An 18866-nucleotide genomic window follows, 5' to 3' on the forward strand; every position below is an offset into this window, starting at 1 on the left:
CACATAAGGCACAGCAATGGGAAGGACGCAGCGTGAGGCTGAGAGGTTTCTGTCATGGTTTGTGGGCTTGGGTGAGATTGGGCCAGAATTACAGGACACCTGTAAAATCTGGGCTTTGGGAAAGGTTGGGGAGGGTTGGGAAAGGTGTTCAAAGGGTGGTTTTGCCTGAGGTGTTAAACATGGGAGTGGGTCTATCTTCCCAATTCTCAAGAGAAGAGATCCCAGAAAGCTCCCCTGCAGGTTGTGTTTTAGGGAACAGGAGAAGAGACCGAGGGTAAGGGGTTTCTTTCCTGGAGGGCAGGGCTGTCATTCACTTGCAGGAGCCCTGAGCTGAAATTGCCAGTCTGACTGCCCAAATTGAACACAGCTGGAGATTCCTGCCGGATAAAAAGGGCCAGGACAGAAAGCTCTTTCTGCCCATGGAGTGCCCAGGGTGGCCCCCAACTGCATCTGAAACCTGAAGGTTCCAGGCTTTCTTTCCTGGGGGAAAGGCCGTGACATCCCAAAGAGTCCCGTGGCAGATGGGTGGGGCTGCACTGTGGGGATGTGAGGGGTTGGTTCTTTGGTTTCCAGAGGCTATTCCAGAATGGAGAGGACAGGCTGTGACAACACAAAGGGGCCCATGGCACAGGGGTGGGGCTGCACTAGGGGCTGTGAGACATTGGTGTTTTGGTTTCCAGCAGACATTCTGGAATGGAGAGGACAGGCTGTGACATCACAAGAGGGCACTTGGCACGAAGGTGGGGCTTCACTTTGGGGTTGTAGGGCGTTGGTTCTTTGGTTGCCAGGGCCCATTCCGGAATGGAGAGGACAGGCTGTGACACCACAAAGGAGCCCTTGGCACACGGATGGGGTTGAACTGTCACATGGTGGGGGCTTGGTTCTTTGGTTTCCAGAGGCCATTCCATAATGGGGGCCAAAGGTGGTTTTGCAGAATAAAAGGTCGGAAACGGAAATTCCGCCTCAGAATTCCCACCTGTGGCTCCTGCTCGGAGTTGGCACCTGCTCCTGAAAAAGTTTTAGGGGGGTTCCCCTCGTTATTTTAGGGGTTTGGTGCCCCAGCTGAGCGTTGTTCTGTCACCACCGCTCGCGGTGCTGAAAGGTTATTTTGCAGAATAAAAGGTCAAAAATGGAGATCTCACCCAAAACTGAGGTTGTTTTGGTCAGCCAGGTCCTGCCTGGAGTCTGCACCCACTCCCCTGATGATTTTGGGGGGGTTCTCCCCATTGTTTGGGGTATATTAAATTAGTCATCAATTCACCCCAAATGGTGGGTTTGGGATATAAAAATCAGTTATTAACACAATGATTAGCACACAGTTATTAGTTCACAATTAATAATTGGTGGTTTGGGGGCATCACAAATCATTGACAATACACCCAAACTGGTTGTTTTTTTGTGTATAACAAAGCAACGATTTTAAAAAGCACCTTTCAAGCTTCAGTTTTATAAACACTTGCTTTTTATTAACGCGAAACGTTGCAAAACCGGCCCCAAAATCCGCCTTTTTCTACTTAAAACGGACACTCCCGACCCCGCTCTCGCAGTCCTCAACCAGGTCTGCACCCCGCCTTTCCCGCGCTGCCTGTGGGGGGGTGCAGTTCCCTAGCAGGTCCGCCCTGAGGGTGGGGAAAGGGAAGGGGTGGAGCGTGGGGAGGAGCGGCCAATGGGAGTGAGGGGGCGTGGTTTAATCAGCCAATCAGCACGTTCCGAGGGTGAGAAGAGTGGGAGTGATGCAGAAGTACCAGGAGGGAAAGAACGGACACTAAAAGGCTCCTTTCTCACCCCAAAACCGCCCCCAAACCGTGGCCACCGCAGAAAAAACTTGAAATAAGGCTGAAAATAGTGTGAAAAAAGGCTGATTTACCTCCCACCGAAATGGAGGGCCAAGAGAAGCACCGGCCTGAGCTCCGCCTATTCTCCACCTATTATTAATATGGCTACATAAATGTCATACTCATATAAATATGCATTTAAGGCAAATTGTATAAATACCATTTGCATTTGTGCGAACCGTTTGAGCAAGTTTTCTGTGGTGCAAACCACACTTGTGCTGCTCAAAAGGTCCAAAGGATAGGGGGTAGCACCAGTTCCTTGTACCTGATTTTTTGGATTCACCCTGAAAATTTCAGTTGCAGCGCTGGGGTGAAGCTCCCCCATCTGGTCAGAGATTTAGGTTGAAAGTCCCGGTTTGGGGTCTCTTAATTTCCCCTCCCACAGGACGAAGTTGTCGGGGCGGCTGCAGATCCAGTTCTTCTCCGTGTGGCACAGGGATGAGCTGATGCTGCCCTGGTTCAGGTACCCACAGGGCCCCCCATCCCTCACCTCAAACCTGCAATGCCAATGGGACCAGAGTGAGAAAGGGAAAAGGAAAAGAAGAAAACTCCCCCCCAAAAATTAGGAAGAGCTGGGATTTCCCCTCTGGCAGAGAAGGACTTTGGCTGGGGGGGGTCTCTAATTCTCTGATCAGGGTTGGGGGGCAGTGACCTCGGCCCATCCCAACCCCCCATGGAAAGGCAGGAGCTGCCTGGACACGGGGCAGGAGAAGGTGCCCATCCCAGGATGGGGCATCCCAGACTCCAGGAAATCCCTGGGGCCCACCCGGGGCTCCAGCACGGACACAGGGACCCACCTGCCGTTCAAGGCTGTGCCATTGATCCACTCCCAGCCGTTATCCCTCATTCTCAGCCCGATCCAGTGGTTTGCTTCACCTTTATAGCGCAGAAGGAAGGCCTGGAAGGCAAAGAAACGTTGGCTTTGGCCAGTCTTGCCTTCCCCACCTCCTCTTTCCCTCCTGTGTCCACCCCCAGCCAGACCTGGGGCTTTTCCCAAGGGCTTGGCTCCCAGCTCCAGCACTGGCAGCACTTTGGGGCCAGCCTGGGGGGTTTGGGGCTGATTTATCCTCTTGGTTTCCCCATGTTTCCCACCCCGGTGCTGCTGCAGAGGCTCAAGCCCAGTCCTCACCAGTTCATCCCAGTCCTCACCAGTTCATCCCAGTCCTCACCAGTTCAACCCTCGTGCTTATGGTGGCCAGGGAAGCTCCCAGGGCCTCACACCTTGTCCGGCCCGTGGTCCAGTTGCCCTCAGCCTCAGAAAAATAATAACATTTTCCTTGGAAACCAGGCCAGGTGTCTGGGCACACGTGGGAGAATTCCGGCTCAGGGAAAGGGGGTCTGACACCGAGAACTGAAAGACAGAAAGCTGAGTCAGACACGTGGGCAGCCCTGAAAAGCAGCAAAATGGGGTTGATTCCTTGGGGGTTTTTTTCCAGCAGCTGGAAGAGGGAAACTGGGGATGATTCTCTTGGGAAATGTGTGACTGAGCGAGGAGCAGATGCCTGGAGCAAAGTGCAAAGCTCCCACTTTGGGAGCCTCCCTTGATGCCGGGAAGGTCCTGGGATCCTCCCACCTCCCAAAACAGAGGTGCCTGGCCCGGATCCTCCCCATGGGGGTGCCTGGGTGGGACTCACCAGTCACTGCTCCAGCCAGGCTCAAGGTGAGGATCCCCAGGAACACACTCAGAGCCAGGAGAACACGCACCTTGGGGGATGTTCTCCGGTCTGACTCGGTTCTGTAGGACCCTGGGGCAGGAAAGAGCAGGGTGAGGATGGCCTGGCTCCTCTCTCCTCTGCTTTGCCCTCCTGTGCTGGACCCTCAGTCCATCCCGAGCCCCACCCAGGACAGGGACCCCTCTGGGGGCTCAGGAGGGCAGAAGAGCTGAGGGGGGTCCTTCAGAGCCACCAACATGTGTTTGAGGGCCTGGAGATGGATCTTCAGCCTCCAGAGGTGAATTCCACAGCCTGGAATTCAGTGCAGCTGTGCCTGGGCTGCTCCACACCCACCCAAAGGTTCCATCTCCATCCCACTGGTTCTGCCCCAGAGCGAGATGCTCTTCCCACACCCCGCCCTCCCTCGGAGCGTTTGGGGTTTTCCCAGCATTACCCCATTTGGACTGTTCCTCTGGATCACTGCAGGTGTTCAGGGCTTCCTCCTGGCTTGAAGAATTTGGCTTTTGGGTTCCTTTCCCCATCCTTGAAGAGAAACCTCAGGGCCCGGGGCTGATGTGTCCCTGGGCTCTGTGGGGTGGATGCACTCGGCAGCCTGGGGTGGAAGGAGAGGAGAGGCTGAGGGGACCTGCAGGGAGCTGAGACCTCCTGGGGCACAGCCCAACCAGCCACAACAGCCCCTGTGGGGCTGGCACTGGCTCTCAGCGTTATCTTGGTGCCAAGGGGCACCATCTGGCAGGGCTGAACCCACATCTGGGAGAGGAGGCAGCACAAAGGACAGAGGGATGGGAGGGGAAGAGATAAGGAATGGAAAGAGAGGGGAGCAGCAAAGATTAAAGAGGGAAAAACAACCCCAACAAATTAAGCAGAAAGGAAAGAAAAAGACAAGTTTAAAGGCACTTTAGCTATTGAATAAATAAGTCATTGAGAGCTCACAGCTCAAAGGCAGCTGAAGTGTTTGCAGGGGACAGGAGCCCGTTAAGGGCTCAGAAGAGGCACCGAGGGCTCGGAGCAGAGTTTGTGCTTTGGGGACCTTTTGCAAAAACACACAGGATGGAAAGTAGCCTGTGACAGTTCACAGCACCTGTTCTGCTCGAGTTTTCTGTTTGTGGCTCCCCACGAGCTTGTTTTGCTCACAGGAAACCCTGCTCTGGTTCCTCCTCCTGTGTTGCAGGAGCACAACCTGGTTCCCTGCACCCCGAAACAACAGGGACAGCAGCTTTTGATCCTCTGGGGTCTTGTGTAAGTTATTACCAGCACCAAATGGACCAACAGAAGCTCATCAGGAACATGTCCTGATCAAACAGCAATACTTCACTGCAAAAGTGAGCTCTGAAAGCTGCAAAGGTTTGATTGTGGGTAAACAAACATGAAAAAAGCACAAAGTGGTTCCCTCAGAGGGGATTTGCAGGAGGAAACTCAAGGAGTGCTCAGATAACAGCGTTTCCAGAGCAGTGAGAGGGTTAAATTGATAGGAGAAACAAACACAGGATGAGCCAGAAGGGGTGGTGCTTCAGCACCCTGGGGGTTTCCAAAGTTGACAGTAAAAAGGCCAGACATGCAAGCTCTGAGCTGGAGCTGAGCCCGAAAGTGGGGGAGGGACCCTTAGATATGAAGGCTTGTTATTTTATAAACAAAACTATCAGGTGCCTGGACCTGCTTAATATGGCAGAAGCCCCAGTGCACAACTTCAGACCCCTCATTTCAAGCCAAAATTTCAGTCCTACTTTAATTTCTGTGTCACACTGTCAACAAAACAATTCAACAAATTCCCTTAAAAGGTTCACCTTGTAAGACCCCACCTGGGGCAGCCCGAGCTCCTGCTCAGGTTTAATCCCTCCCAAACCCAATTCTGAGCCAGAAACCAGTGGGCTGGTGAAGGTTTTAGTATTTGCAAAACTGAAGTATCAATTTGAAACTAAAAGAGACCCAGTGCATTTCCTGATTCACTCAGTCCCACTGTCATTTTTGCTCCTTTATGATGACTAATTTCTACCTCCCATGTGACTGTACAAATTCTACAAATTCCCCTAAAAGGACCCCCGAAGGTTCACGTTGTGAGACCCCCCCTGGTGCAGCCCGAGCTCCTGCCCAGGTTCAATCCCTCCCAGGCCCCCCGTGGTTTCCAGCTGGTTCTCTCCAGCTCCCCCCAAAATCACTGTTCATTCCACTCAACTGAAACAAATAAAAGTCCTTTTTATATCATTATTTACCTCTTTTCACCATGATTTTCTCATTTCTCTTCCCGAGAAGCAACCCCTGTCAGCAACAAGGGGCTGAAAAAAACCCAACAAATTCACTGAAGAAGCTCTTACAAGGCATCAAAAATGACAAACCAGCACAACCCCGCAGCAGACACTCAAACCAACCCCATGGTAGCAAAAGCTGTAAAACTGTGACCTTTGGCATTTACTCCTCCCTGCCCTTCAACGTGCCACGTTTAATTAATCAGGTGGTCATTGCAGCCCCCCCAAAGACAAGCCCATGATGTGGGGGCTCAGCCCTGTCCCAGCCGTGGCTCACTGTGGGCAGGGAGCACCCACCACCCCGAGTTTGGCAGCCCAGGGGCTGCTCTGGAGTACTCACCTCGCGGGGCAGCTGTCAAGGGGTGGCTGATTTCTGGGAACTGAGTCTGTTGAGCCAGAGACAGGACGGGAGTCAACCACAGAGGCGTGGTTTTCAGTTTACAGCTCTTTGGCTGTTTTGCTGTTCTCCAACAATTCTCAGTGTGGTTCATTTCTGAAGGAACAAAGTCCATTTTTTGCACCTTGCTTACTTACAAATATTTAAGAGTTCCCAACCAAGGGATCTGTGATGGGCTGGCCCTGGTTGGTGCCAGGTGCTGCTCTGTCACCCCCCTCCTCACCCGGGCAGGGGACAGAATTATTCCAAACTGTCACCTCGTGAAAGCTGCACAGTCCAGAGCCAGAAGAAATGAGAAGCTCTTGGGGATGTACGACCACCATCGTGACATCTGAGAAACCCGGGGGGAGGTTTTTGGCTGAAGGGGTCCCACGTGGTTGCTCATAAGTCTGGGATGGAGGCTCTGCACTTTAAATACCATAAAAGATGGACCAGAATGCACCCAACCAACCACAAATATTGACATAATAATACTTATGACCTTGTTATACAGCCTTTCATTACCACGGGGAATTGTTTCCGTGAAGAAAAGCTCAACAGTCGTGACGAGGGGAGTGGGGAAAGGTATCTCAGGATTGTGCCCAGCGGCTCCTGCCCCGGCAGTTTGGAGCCCAGGGGCACCGAGCGCTGGCACAGCCCATTTGTGTCACTGCTTGTAAAATGTGCCGGGGACAGGCAGGAAAAGCAGCACCGCGTTGGCTCCGGTCCATGGAAACTGTTTCCCGGCATTTCTTGGCTCCGCAGGGGCGTTAAAATCGCTGCGAGGGGTTCCCACCGCCCGCGTCTGAAAGAGCCGCAGCGAGCGTGGGAACAGAAGAAAAGACAGGAAATAGAGTAAAATAGAATAAAAGGCTGCACCGAGGGGTCCCCCGGCGGTGTCACTGAACGGGCGGTGTCGGGGGTGGCCAGAAAGGCTGCGCGGAGCGGGGTGGGAGTTGCGAATAAAATATAGAAAATAGAATTAAACGCGACAGCAGAGCCGCGGCGGTGCTGGAGGAGCTGCCCGGAGGGACAGACAGACAGACCCTGCCTTGGCTCGTGGGACCCACCCCCTGTCACTGAAGAGCTGCGACGAGGGGCGGGCGAGGGGCGGCGGCGGCGAAAGGGCCGCCCCGGAGCGGGGAGATGGGGGGTGTGAACGGAAAAAAAAGAGAGAGAAGGCAATAAAAGACCCGCGACCGAAACAGCGGCACCGACGGACACTCGCGGCGGCACCGAGGGACACTGCGAGGGGGGACGAGCGGCCCCGGGGAGCGTCCCCTGCCCCGCGTCCCTAAAAGAGCTGCCCCGACGGACAGGTAGGTCCGCTCCGCCCTCGGGCACCGGGGGGATCGAGAGGTTGTTCCCAACCAGCTCCCCCACAAAGTGAATTTTACAAGTTATTTTTAGTTTTTATTCTTTTCGTAGTTCGATTTCTCCTCCGCCCCCCGACTTTCCCCGGCCGCGGTCCTGCCCGTGCCCCGGGAGCCGCCGGTGGGTGCCGAACCCGCGGGAATCGGGATTTTTTCGCGCATTAACGGTGGGTTTTGGGTGCGATGGAGACTCTCAGATCCGGGCGGACTCCGTCTGGCAGATCCACTGCAGCCCCGTGTCGCAGGCGCGGGGGTCGATCCTGTCCCCCTTGAGCGCCCCGCAGGCTCCGGGACCCTCCCCGAGGTCCTGCGGGAACCTGCGGGTGCGGGAGGGGGCCCGTGTCACCCCCGGGGGGCCCTCGGGGGACAGGGGGGTGCCCACCCCGACCCCCCCAGCGCTCCTCACCGGCTCCAGTCCGGGCGGGAGCCGTTCACCCACGTCCAGCCCACGCCGGGCGCGGGCACCGAGAGCCCGATCCAGAAGTGGCGCGTGGGTTTCCTCAGGGTCTCGTTGAGGGAATCCTGGCTCGGGGAAAGGGGCAGTGGTGGCGCTGCCGGGCCGTGGATGGTCACCCCAAAATAGGCTCCATCCTCACCCCGGGACCGAGCCAGACCCATGTCCCCCCCCGGTCTGCCACGGGCACCGCGGGGAATTTGGGAATGAGGGGTGTGATCCCAGGTTTCCGGGGAGCCCTTCGCCCTCCCCTGGGGTGCCTCCAGCCCCTCTGTCCCCTCGGTCCCTTCACCAGCTCGTCCTTGTCCCACGGCATCGCCATCACGGCCCCGCGGTCCCCGCAGTCCTCCCGGCTCCCGTGCCACGAGTTCATCCTTTCCGAGACCCAGTAGCACTTGGTCCTGCCCAGCATCCAGCCCACGGGGCAGAGCCTGCACCCCTCGGCCTCTGTGGGACAGACAGACGGACAGACAGACAGACCCCGGCGTGCTGAGGCACCGTGGGAGGACAGGGGGAGGCTCCAACCTGGCTTAAGTTTGGGGAGGGGGCATCGATGGGACCCCGGGGGGTGGGGGGTTACCTCGCAGGGGGCACAGGATCCTCCTCAGCTCCCTGAAGGTGCCGTCCAGGCTGGCACAGGGGGGGCCCAGGGAGGTGTTCCCCCACCTCCAGGTCGCCTCTGGCTGTGCCCTCTCTGCCACCCACCAGGACACTGGGACAGGAGGATGCCCAGCCCGGTCAGGGGCACTGGGGGGGTGGGAAGGGGCAGAGGGGTCCGGGTGCCCCTTCCCATCCCCCAAACTCACCACACAGCACCAGGGACAGCACCAGGGCAGCCGTGAGGGCCCTGAGGAGGCAGCGGGGACGGCGCGGGAGGGCGGTGGTGGGGACCCCCCGGGGTTCTGGAAAGCCAGATCCTACAGCTGGGGGGTGGAAAAGAGCACCCGTCACCCCCTCACCCACCCAGAGCCCGGGGCAGGGGGTCCTGGGGCAAAGCACCCTGGTGAGACCCCCCCCAAACGCCTGCAGCCCCCCCTGCACAAGAGCAGGAGGAGGTTGGTGCCCCAAAAAAATCCCTCTGCTCCCTCTGTTGGGGGGTCCCAGCTCGGGGGGTGGGACAGCAGCCAACCACAGCCTGGAGAAAAACCCCCCAGCCCCTCCTCCCTCAATCCCTGCCTCAGTTTCCCCACCCTGAGCAGCTCTTGGGGACCCCAGGGGTGACATCACCCCATCCCCCCGAGTCCCTCTTCCCCCCCCGATCTGGGGGGGCCCAGCGGACACGACCCCCCCCAGTACCTGCCCCCGGGGAGGACGGGGGGCTCCCCGCAGCCCCTCGTTTCCTCCACTGCTCTAAGGCCATGTAGCCGTCCTGGTCCTCCATGTCCCGCCGCTCAGCACCGGGGACCCGCAGTGGTCACAGGAGGAAGGGACAGGAAACCAAAGCGCCGCTGCCCCCCCGGGCTGGTGTGAACTGGCAGCGGGCTCGGAGCTTCCTGTACCCAAACCAAAGCCCCACAACTGCTGGGGGGACTCATCCTGACGGCCCCGAGGGGTGGGGGGTCGGGGGTCTGTGCCCAGAGGAAGGAAACCCACGGGAAGGGACAAGGAGGACAAGGAGACACAGCACGAGGTGCTGGGAGAGAGAAAAACCACTCCTCACCCCCCCGCTAAAATGGTGAAAATAAGAGATCAAGGTGTTGATCGAGATCTCAAAGAGATAAGAATCGATAAAATACCATCAAAAGGAGAGCAAAATGAGAGAACTGCTCAATAAAGCACCAGTTCTGTCCAAAAACAGACACAGTTTCACGGAGCTCATGCCTGGTTTTCCCAGTCATGTCTGTAGGGTAACATTGGCTCAGCCAGAAGCCCCACTTCTCTTGCCCCCTAATGAGGAGCAATTTTATTAGGCTAATTAATCACTGATGAATTAGTACCTGATCTCCTTTTTTTCTCTGCCAGGCACAGGCCAGCACGGGCTCCACAGGCTGCAGGGCTGCTGCGTCCTGCTGGCGCTTAACCCATCGATTTTATTTGCCCCAAAAAGGGGGAAATGGCCCCGAATCCCTTTGCCCGAGCGGAGGAGGGGACAGAGTTCTGGCAGAAAACTCCAAAAGTCGGTTTTGCCCAGCTTGGGAAGAACAAACCAAACAGAAGTGAGGTGGGACCCCCCAGCAGCACTTCTGTGCTGTCCTCCCCCCCCCCCAAGCCCTCCCTGGGGTGCTGGAGGGTGACTGGGCAGACTGGGAGCACTGGGAAGGGGCTCAGCCCTCCGTCACCCCCGGGAGCTCCAAGGCTCCAACAGCCGGGATGGAACGTGGCGGAGGGAGCAGGGGAAGGGACAGGGCTGCCGGCGCTGGACAGGGCACGAGGGACAGGTGGGGAAGGCAATAAACAGTAAAACGATGACAAAAGAAAAAACTCGGTGGCGGCGAAAGGGTCAGTGAGTCACACACGTCCCATGTCACATCCACACGGCAGAGCCACGGCGGGGGGGATCGAAAAACAGCCAATGGGAAGCGTCAGAGACCCCCGGCAACCAATGGGAAGTGTCGAAGGGCCCCTGTCAGCCAATGGGAAGCGACGTGTCCTGATGTCAATTAAAACACACTGAGAAGCTGCTGGAGAAGAGCAAAAAACAATTGAAATTGCGTCAGTTGCGGAGTTTGTTTCCTAGTTTATGACTAAACCGACCCTACCACGAAATCTCCCAGTCACTGAGAGCTGCCCTGCGAGGTGAGTACTTGAGAGCAGCTCCTGGGCTGCCAAACTCGGGGTGATGGGTGCTCCCTGCCCACAGTGAGCCACGGCTGGGACAGGGCTGTATAACAAGGTCAAAAATATTATTATGTCAATATTTGTGGTTGGTTGGGTGCATTCTGGTTGGGTGTATTTTTATGGTATTTAAAGTGCAGAGACTCCATCCCAGCCTTATAGGCCAGTACCTGCAGCAGCCACGTGGGACCCCTTCAGCCAAAAACCTCCCCCCGGGTTTCTCAGATGTCACGATGGCAGTTGTAAATCTCCAACAGCTTCTCATTTCTTCTGGCTCTGAACTGTGCAGCTTTCACGGGGTGAAAGTTTGGAATAATTCTGTCCCCTGCACAGGTGAGGAGGGGGGTGACAGAGCAGCACCTGGCACCAACCAGGGCCAGCCCATGTTGGCCCTGGTTCACTTGGTTGGGAACCGTTAAATATTTTTAGAGCAAGCAAGGTGCAAAACAAATACCTTTGTTCCTTGGATGAATCACACCAGGATCTGCTGGAGAACAGCCAGTACTGCCCGATTTGTAAAAGTATGAAACATTCCCCCATGGCTTTGCAAGGGAACAGGCAAACAGCCAGAGAGCTCTAAAGTCAAAACCACGCCTCTGTGGTTGACTCTCCTCCCCAACTCAGTGGCTCAAATGACTCAGTTCAGAGAAATATCCCACACATCGAGAGCTGCCCTGCGAGGTGAGTATTCCAGAGCAGCTCCTGGGCTGCCAAACTCGGGGTGGCACAATCCCGAGTACCCTCTCAGGTGCTGCTTCTTCCCCTTGGGAGGCTGAGCCCGTTCTGCAGCTGCCCTGGGACAGCAGCGTCCAGGCAATGGTACCCCCATGTCGCGACAGGGCCACGACAGGGAGCTTGTCTGCAGGTGTTTTTTGGTTTTTTTTTTTTTTTCAAAAAAACCCAACCCAACCCAAACCAGCAAAACAACAAAAAACTATGAAAAAACCAAATTCTAGTTCCCTGCCTGCAGTTTGAAGTTTGTGTGTTTTCTTATTTCCTCTTAAAAGAACATTAGTTTGAAGTTCGTGTGTTTTCTTATTTCCTTCTTGAAAGAACACCAGGATGGATTTAGAAAAAAACTGTTAGTCATTAATCCATTCCTTTCTTGTGCCCACAAGAACTACTGGTGAGTGACCTCTCCCTGATCCCTTAGCACGACTTTAGAGCCTTTCCTCAATTAAACATTTCCCCCGATAATGAAAGACTGTATAAAAAAGTCATAAATATAGTTAGGACAATATTTTGGGTTGGGTGTATTTTGGTCCATCTTTTCTGGTATCATTTAAAGTGCACGCCCCCATCCCAGCCACGTGGGACCCCTTCAGCCAAAAACCTCCCCCCTGGGTTTCTCAGATTTCCAACCAGTGGTCATACATCTCCAACAGCTTCTCATTTCTTCTGGCTCTGGACTGTGCAGCTTTCACGGGGTGAAAGTTTGGGATAATTCTGTCCCCTGCCTGGGTGAGGAGGGGGGTGACAGAGCAGCACCTGGCACCAACCAGGGCCAGCCCATCACAGATCCCTTGGTTGGGAACTCTTAAATATTTGTAAGTAAGCAAGGTGCAAAAATGGACTTTGTTCCTTGGAAAATGAATCACACTGAGATCTGCTGGAGAACAGCCAAAGAGCTGTACAAGTCAAAACCACGCCTCTGTTATTTGACTCTCTTCCCCTGTCTGTGGCTCAACAGACTCAGTTCCGGGAAATCAGCCACCCGTTGACAGCTGCCCCGCGAGGTGAGTACTCCAGAGCAGCCCCTGGGCTGCCAAACTCGGGGTGGTGGGTGCTCCCTGCCCACAGTGAGCCACGGCTGGGACAGGGCTGAGCCCCCACATCATGGGCTTGTCTTTGGGGGGGCTGCAATGACCACCTGATTAATTAAACGTGGCACATTGAAGGGCAGGGAGGAGTAAATGCCAAAGGTCACAGTTTTACAGCTTTTGCTGCCGTGGGGTTGGTTTGAGTGTCTGCTGTGGGGTTGGGCTGGTTAGTCATTTTTGCTGCTTCTTCAGTGATTTTGTTGGGGTTTTTTTCAGCCCCTTGTTGCTGACAGAGTTGCTTCTTGGGAAGAGAATTGAGCAAATTGTGGTGAAAAGAGGTAAATAATGATATAAAAAGGACTTTAATTTGTTTCAGTCGAGTGGAATGAACAGTGATTTTGGGGGGAGCTGGAGGGAACCAGCTGGAAACCACGGTGGGCTTGGGAGGGATTGAACCTGGGCAGGAGCTCGGGCTGCACCAGGGGGGTCTCACAACGTGAACCTTCGGGGGTCTTTTTAGGGGAATTTGTGGAATTTGTACAGTCAACACTGGGAGGTAGAAATTAGTCATCATAAAGGAGCAAAAATGACAGTGGGACTGAGTGAATCAGTAACTGCACTGGGTGCCTTTTATTTTCAAATTGACACTTCAGTTTTGCAAATACTAAAACCTTCACCAGGGCATTCATTTCTGGCTCAGAATTGGGTTTGGGAGGGATTAAACTTGAGCAGGAGCTCAGGCTGCCTCAGGTGGGGTCTTACAAGGTGAACCTTCGTGGGTCTTTTTAAGGGAATTTGTTGAATTTGTTCAGTCGACACTGGGAGGCAGAAATTAAAGTAGGACTGAAGTTTTGGCTTGAAATGAGGGGGTTGAATTTGTGCACTGGGGCTTCTGCCATATGAAGCAGGTCCAGACACATCATAGTTTAGTTTCTGAAATAACAAGCCCTTCATCTGTAATGATCTCTTCCCCACTTCCTGCTCAGCTCCAGCTCAGAGCTTGGGCAAGGTCTGCCCTTTATCCTGTTGCACTTTAGAAACCCCCGAGATGAGGAAGCAACCCCCCTTCTGGCTCATCCTGTGTTTGTTTCTCCTACCAATTTAACCCTCTCACTGCTCTGGAAACACTGTTATCTGAGCACTCCTTGAGTTTTCTCCTGCAAATCCCCTCTGAGGGAACCACTTTGTGCTTTTTTCACATCTCTTTACCCACAATCAAACCTTTGCAGCTTTCAGAGCTGACTTTTGCAATGAAATATTGCTGTTTATCAGGACACGTTCCTGTTGCTGCTGATAACTTAACACAAGACCCAAGAGGACCAAAAGCTGCTGTCCCTGTTGGTTTGGGGTGCAGGGAACCAGGTCGTGCTCCTGCAACAGTGGGCACAGGGAGGAGAAACCAGAGCAAAAGAAGCTTGTGTGGAGCCACGAACAGAAAACCCGAGCAGAAGAGATGCTGTGAACTGTCACAGGCTACTTTCCATCCTGTGTGTTTTTGCAAAAGGGCCCCCAAAGCACAAATTCTGCTCCAAGCCCTGGTGCCTTTTCCTCCCTTTTGGCAGCAGCTCCTGAGCCCTGAACAGGCTCCTGTCCCCTGCAAACACTTCAGCTGCCTTTGACCTGTGAGCTCTCAATGGCTTATTTATTTAATAAAGTGTTTTTAAACTTGTCTTTCTCTTTCATTCTGCTTAATTTGTTGGGGTTGTTTTTTTCCTCCTTAATCTTTGTCCCTCCTCTCTCTTTCCCTCCCTTATCTTTTCCCCTCCCCTCGGCCCTTTGTGCTGCCTCCTGTGCCGGAGGCGTGTTCAGCTCAGAACAAAGTCCTGCCAGACTGCCCTTGGCACCACAACAACGCTGAGAGCCAGTGCCAACCCCACAGGGGCTGTTGTGGCTGGCTGGGCTGTGGCCCAGGAGGTCTCAGCTGCCTGCAGGTCCCCTCAGCCTCTCCTCTCCTTCCACCCCAGGCTGCCAAGTGCATCCACCCCACAGAGCCCAGGAGAACGTCAGCCCCGGGCCATGAGGTTTCTGTGCCACGATGGGGAAGGGAATCCAAAAGCCAAATTCTTCAATCCAGGAAGAAACACTGAACACCTGCAGTGATCCAGAGAAACAGTGCAAATGGGGTAATGCTGGGAAAACCCCAAACCTTCCGAGGGAGGGCGGGGGGTGGGAAGAGCATCTCACTCCAGGGGGAGCACCAGTGGGATGGGGATGGAGCCTTTGGGTGGGTGTGGAGCAGCCCAGGCACAGCTGCACTGAATTCCATGCTGGGGAATTCACCTCTGGAGGCTGAAGATCCGTCTCCAGGCCCTCAAACACACCTTGGTGGCTTTGAAGGACTCCTGAGCCCCCAGAGGGCTCCCTGGATGGGCCTGGGTGGGCCTGGGGATGGACTGAGGGTCCAGCACAGGAGGGCAAAGCAGAGGGGAGAGGAGCCAGGCCATCCTCACCCTGCTCTTTCCTGCCCCAGGGTCCTACAGAACCGAGTCAGACCGGAGAACATCCCCCAAGACGTGTGTTCTCGCTCAGAGTGTGTTCCTGGGGATCCTCAGCTTGAGCCTGGTCGTGGCACTGACTGGTGAGTCCCACCCAGACACCCCCATGGGGAGGATCTGGGCCAGGCGCCTCCGTTTTGGGAGGTGGGAGGATCCCAGGACATTCCCAGCATCAAGGGAGGCTCCCAAAGTGGGTGACTCCCTTTTTTCCCTACACTTTGCTCCAGGCACCTGCTCCTCACTCAGTCACACCATTGCCTTTCCCAAGAGAATAATCCCCAGTTTCCCTCTTCCAGCTGCTGGAATAAACCAAGGAATCAACCCCATTTTGCTGCTTTTCAGGGCTGCCCACGTGTCTGACTCAGCTTTCTGTCTTTCAGTTCTCGGTGTCAGACCCCCTTTCCCTGAGCCGGAATTCTCCCACGTGTGCCCAGACACCTGGCCTGGTTTCCAAGGAAAATGTCATTATTTTTCTGAGGCTGAGGGTAACTGGACCACGGGCCGGGAAAGGTGTGAGGCCCTGGGAGCTTCCCTGGCCACCATAAGCACGAGGGTTGAACTGGTGAGGACTGGGATGAACTGGTGAGGACTGGGATGAACTGGTGAGGACTGGGCTTGAGCCTCTGCAGCAGCTCCGGGGTGGGAAACACGGGGAAACCAAGAGGATAAAACCAGCCCCAAACCCCCCAGGCTGGCCCCAAAGTGCTGCCAGTGCTGGAGCCGGGAGCCAACCCCTTGGGAAAAGCCCCAGGTCTGGCTGAGGGTGGACACAGGAGGGAAAAAGGAGGTGGGGAAGGCAAGACTGACCAAAGCCAACATTTCTTTGCCTTCCAGGCCTTCCTTCTGCGCTATAAAGGTGAAGCAAACCACTGGATCGGGCTGAGAATGAGGGATAACGGCTGGGAGTGGATCAATGGCACGGCCTTGAACGGCAGGTGGGTCCCTGTGTCCGTGCTGGCGCCCCGGGGTGGGCCCCAGGGATTTCCTGGAGTCTGGGATGCCCCATCCTGGGATGGGCACCTTCTCCTGCCCCGTGTCCAGGCAGCTCCTGGCTTTCCATGGGGGGTTGGGATGGGCCGAAGTCGCTGCCCCCCAACCCTGATCAGAGAATTAGAGACACCCCCCCCCAGCCAAAGTCCTTCTCTGCCGGAGAGGAAATCCCAGCTCTTCTTAATTTTTGGAGGTAGTTTTCTTCCTTTCCTACCTTTTTCTCACTCTGGTCATGTTGGCATTGCAGGTTTGAGGTGAGGGGTGGAGGACCCTGTGGGTACCTGAACTATGGGTGGATCAGCTCGTCCCTGTGCCACACGGAGAAGAACTGGATCTGCAGCCGCCCCAATGACTATGTCCTGTGGAAGGGGAAATTAAGAGACCCCAAAACAGGAGTTTCACCCTAGATCTCCAACCAGATGAGGGAGCTTCACCCCAGCACTGCAACTGGAACTGCTGGGGGAACATCCCAGTTGTCCGGTCAGGAAATTTTCGCTGAATATCTCAAAAATATCTTGTATTGGAAAGCACCTCACAAGGATCATCAAGTCCAACCCTCAGCCCTGCCCAGGCCCATCCCCAGGAGTCACCCCCTGTGCCCCAGAGGATCATCCAAACCCTCCTGGAGCTCTGGCAGGTTTGGGGGCTGTGCCCACTACCCTGGGGAGCCTGGGCAGTGCCCAACCAGCCTCTGGGGGAAGAACCTTTTCCTGGGATCCAACCTGACCCTACCCTGACACAGCTCCAGCTCTTCCCTGGGGTCGGCATCCAGAGGGACCTTGAAAAGTCCTCCAGCAAAGCCTTGGACACTGTCTCCCAGGGCACACTCCTGGAAAAGCTGCAGCCCATGGCCTGGACAGGGTTGCACAGGAAAGCAGGGATGGAGCCACTTGGCTTATTGTTATCTGTAGTAATATAAAAGCATAAAAATAACTCTTAAGTATCAGGAACCAACATTATATGACCCTGAGAGAATCTCAAGGGGAGCTCAGCAACTTTAATGCAGACATGGTGAGATGTATCCATGTGTGTGTGAAATTGTTTGGGAGTATTTTTCTCCTGCTCTGTAAATGCTTAATTAAAAAGTAGATATAGAGAAAAGTCACTAACAGGAATTTACTGCTTATGTAACTGGGTGCATAAACCATGAAAAAATTGTAATAAAATTTTTTTTTGTACCACACGAGGTCCGTGCCCGAGTGTGTCAGGTGGAGGCATCATCCAGCTTCCCAGCTGCGGGCGAGGAGAGCTGGAAAGGGGCTTTTTGGCATATCCACTTGTGGTCACCGACACAGATATCAAGATCCAAGTGGTTGCCTTTCAGGGTCCCACACCCTTCATCCAGCTCCGGCAGGTCCCCAAACCTGCACGACAAAGGGTTTATTGGCTGAGAGGAGCAAAAAGTGTCCCAGTCCTGCCGGAAAGGAGACAAAGGGGTGTTTCTCTTGCCCTTTTCCTGCACTGTTTTCCGGGGGAGGTGCCCGGCTGTGAGGGCGGTCAGTGCAGTGCAACCTCTCCTCTTCCTCGTCCCCGCCTTCCTCGGCGACGTCACGGGCCCGTCGGAATAAAACGCTCCGGCGGCCAAGAAATCGAGTCAGCGGCGGCGAGCGCGTGTTCCAGGTGCGGATGGGAGCACCGGGGCTCGGGGAGGGCGAAAAGGGGGGTCAGGCGGGTTCGTCCTGCCCTGGGTGGAGGGTGTCGGCGGTACTGGGAGGGGGCTCTCGCGGGCACTGGCGGTGAAGAGTTTGGAGCGGTGGCCCCCGGTGGCTCTCACCGGGTCTCAGCGCCGGCCCCGCGCAGCCCGATCGCTCATCGCGCCGCATCGGCCGCGCGGTCGGGGAGGGGGGAGCGGGAGGAGCCACCGACCGGGCCGGCGGGGCTGTCTCTGTACCCAACCGTGCGCCCCCGTCGGGGATCGTCCCGGTGCCTCCCGGTCGGACAGAGTTGGCTGCCCCGTCCCCGGGAGTGTTCCCGGCCAGGTGGGACCGGGCTTGGAGCCACCGGGGCTGCTGCGACCTGTCCGGGGCAGCGGGGGGATGGCATGGGCTTGAAGGTCCCTCCTATCCCAAGCCATTCTTGGACTGAATGACAGATGCGATCCTGCCATCCCGGGGCTGGAGCCACGGCGCTGCTGCTTTTGTTTCCGGTCCTTGGCACAGTTTACAAGCAGTGACTCTTTCATCAGCACTCAGTGCCCCAGAGCTCCAAACTGGCCGGGCAGGAGCTGCTGGGCACAATCCCCCTCTCTGGACTGTTCTCTATGTATTCTCTACAGTCTGACACAGTGCTCCTGTTAAATCTGCACTCAAAGAGGTTTTTTTTCACCCCCAGCGATGCCTCAGGTTCAAGTTGGGACTTGTCCCTCTTCTAACTTTGCAGTGATTCAAGATATGGAGAGTGGAAGCAACTGGAATGGTAGGAATGCAGAGGAGTCCCTGAGTCTCCGGGACAGAACAGAAAAAAGGAATATACACAAAATGATCCTCCGGAAATGTCAGGGTGAGTGCAGGGCCACCTGTGTCCTGTAGGGAGGGGACAGTGTCACCCCACCAGGACGGGGCTGGCAAGTGTGAGGCTGCTCCAGGGGTCTGGAAGAGCCCTCTTGGCCCCATCAGTGGCTGGTGCCGACACTTCTGTCTGCTCTGGTGTTGGGTGGGGGGATGTGAGGGCTGGGCCTGCTCAGGACAGCTCCATCCTCACAGCCAGTGGCTCTTTCCAGCTCTAGGCAATTGGTTCAGATCCTGCCGAGGGCTGACTGTGTTCCTGGTGCTGTCTGTGCTCCTGAACGTGGCTTTTGTGATGGATAAGATTGTGCTGGTAGGTGAGGAAGGAGCAGCTGCCTCAGCACAGAGGCAGCTCTGGGCACAGGGCTGGGCTCCCTGCTCCCTGTGG

At 55.4% G+C, this 18866-nt stretch overlaps 3 protein-coding genes across 5 annotated transcripts; 1 reads left to right on the forward strand and 2 right to left on the reverse strand.

Moving 5' to 3' along the window:
- Positions 1 to 1968: 1968 nt before the first annotated feature.
- LOC135404461 (C-type lectin domain family 2 member B-like) lies at positions 1969 to 4183 on the reverse strand. Its single transcript, XM_064639224.1, has 5 exons — positions 3942 to 4183; positions 3470 to 3580; positions 3005 to 3186; positions 2633 to 2733; positions 1969 to 2332 (listed from the first exon to the last, which is right to left on the reverse strand). Exons 1-5 carry the CDS (start codon positions 4027 to 4029, stop codon positions 2173 to 2175), a joined length of 642 nt encoding a protein of 213 aa, XP_064495294.1. The 5' UTR covers positions 4030 to 4183; the 3' UTR covers positions 1969 to 2172.
- A 3339-nt stretch (positions 4184 to 7522) lies between these two features.
- On the reverse strand, positions 7523 to 9367 carry LOC135404473 (killer cell lectin-like receptor subfamily B member 1C). The gene is made up of 4 exons (XM_064639250.1): positions 9251 to 9367; positions 8247 to 8401; positions 7907 to 8022; positions 7523 to 7817 (listed from the first exon to the last, which is right to left on the reverse strand). Exons 1-4 carry the CDS (start codon positions 9333 to 9335, stop codon positions 7694 to 7696), a joined length of 480 nt encoding a protein of 159 aa, XP_064495320.1. The 5' UTR covers positions 9336 to 9367; the 3' UTR covers positions 7523 to 7693.
- Positions 9368 to 10420: 1053 nt separating this feature from the next.
- LOC135404466 (C-type lectin domain family 2 member D-like) lies at positions 10421 to 17563 on the forward strand. Of its 3 annotated transcripts, XM_064639241.1 has the most exons (7): positions 11162 to 11410; positions 12766 to 12827; positions 14454 to 14612; positions 14960 to 15067; positions 15365 to 15546; positions 15819 to 15919; positions 16222 to 17563. In XM_064639241.1, the coding sequence occupies exons 3-7, from the start codon at positions 14525 to 14527 to the stop codon at positions 16379 to 16381; spliced, it is 639 nt and encodes a 212-aa protein (XP_064495311.1). In that variant the 5' UTR covers positions 11162 to 11410; positions 12766 to 12827; positions 14454 to 14524; the 3' UTR covers positions 16382 to 17563. The 3 variants fall into 3 exon arrangements, with proteins under 3 accessions (XP_064495309.1, XP_064495311.1, XP_064495310.1); XM_064639239.1 differs by lacking the exons at positions 11162 to 11410; positions 12766 to 12827 and adding an exon at positions 10421 to 10690; XM_064639240.1 differs by lacking the exon at positions 11162 to 11410 and having other exon boundaries at positions 12698 to 12827.
- The last annotated feature ends 1303 nt before the right edge of the window (positions 17564 to 18866 follow it).

This window comes from Pseudopipra pipra, chromosome W (genome assembly GCF_036250125.1).
Source record: "Pseudopipra pipra isolate bDixPip1 chromosome W, bDixPip1.hap1, whole genome shotgun sequence".
NCBI classification, from domain to species: Eukaryota; Metazoa; Chordata; class Aves; order Passeriformes; family Pipridae; genus Pseudopipra; species Pseudopipra pipra.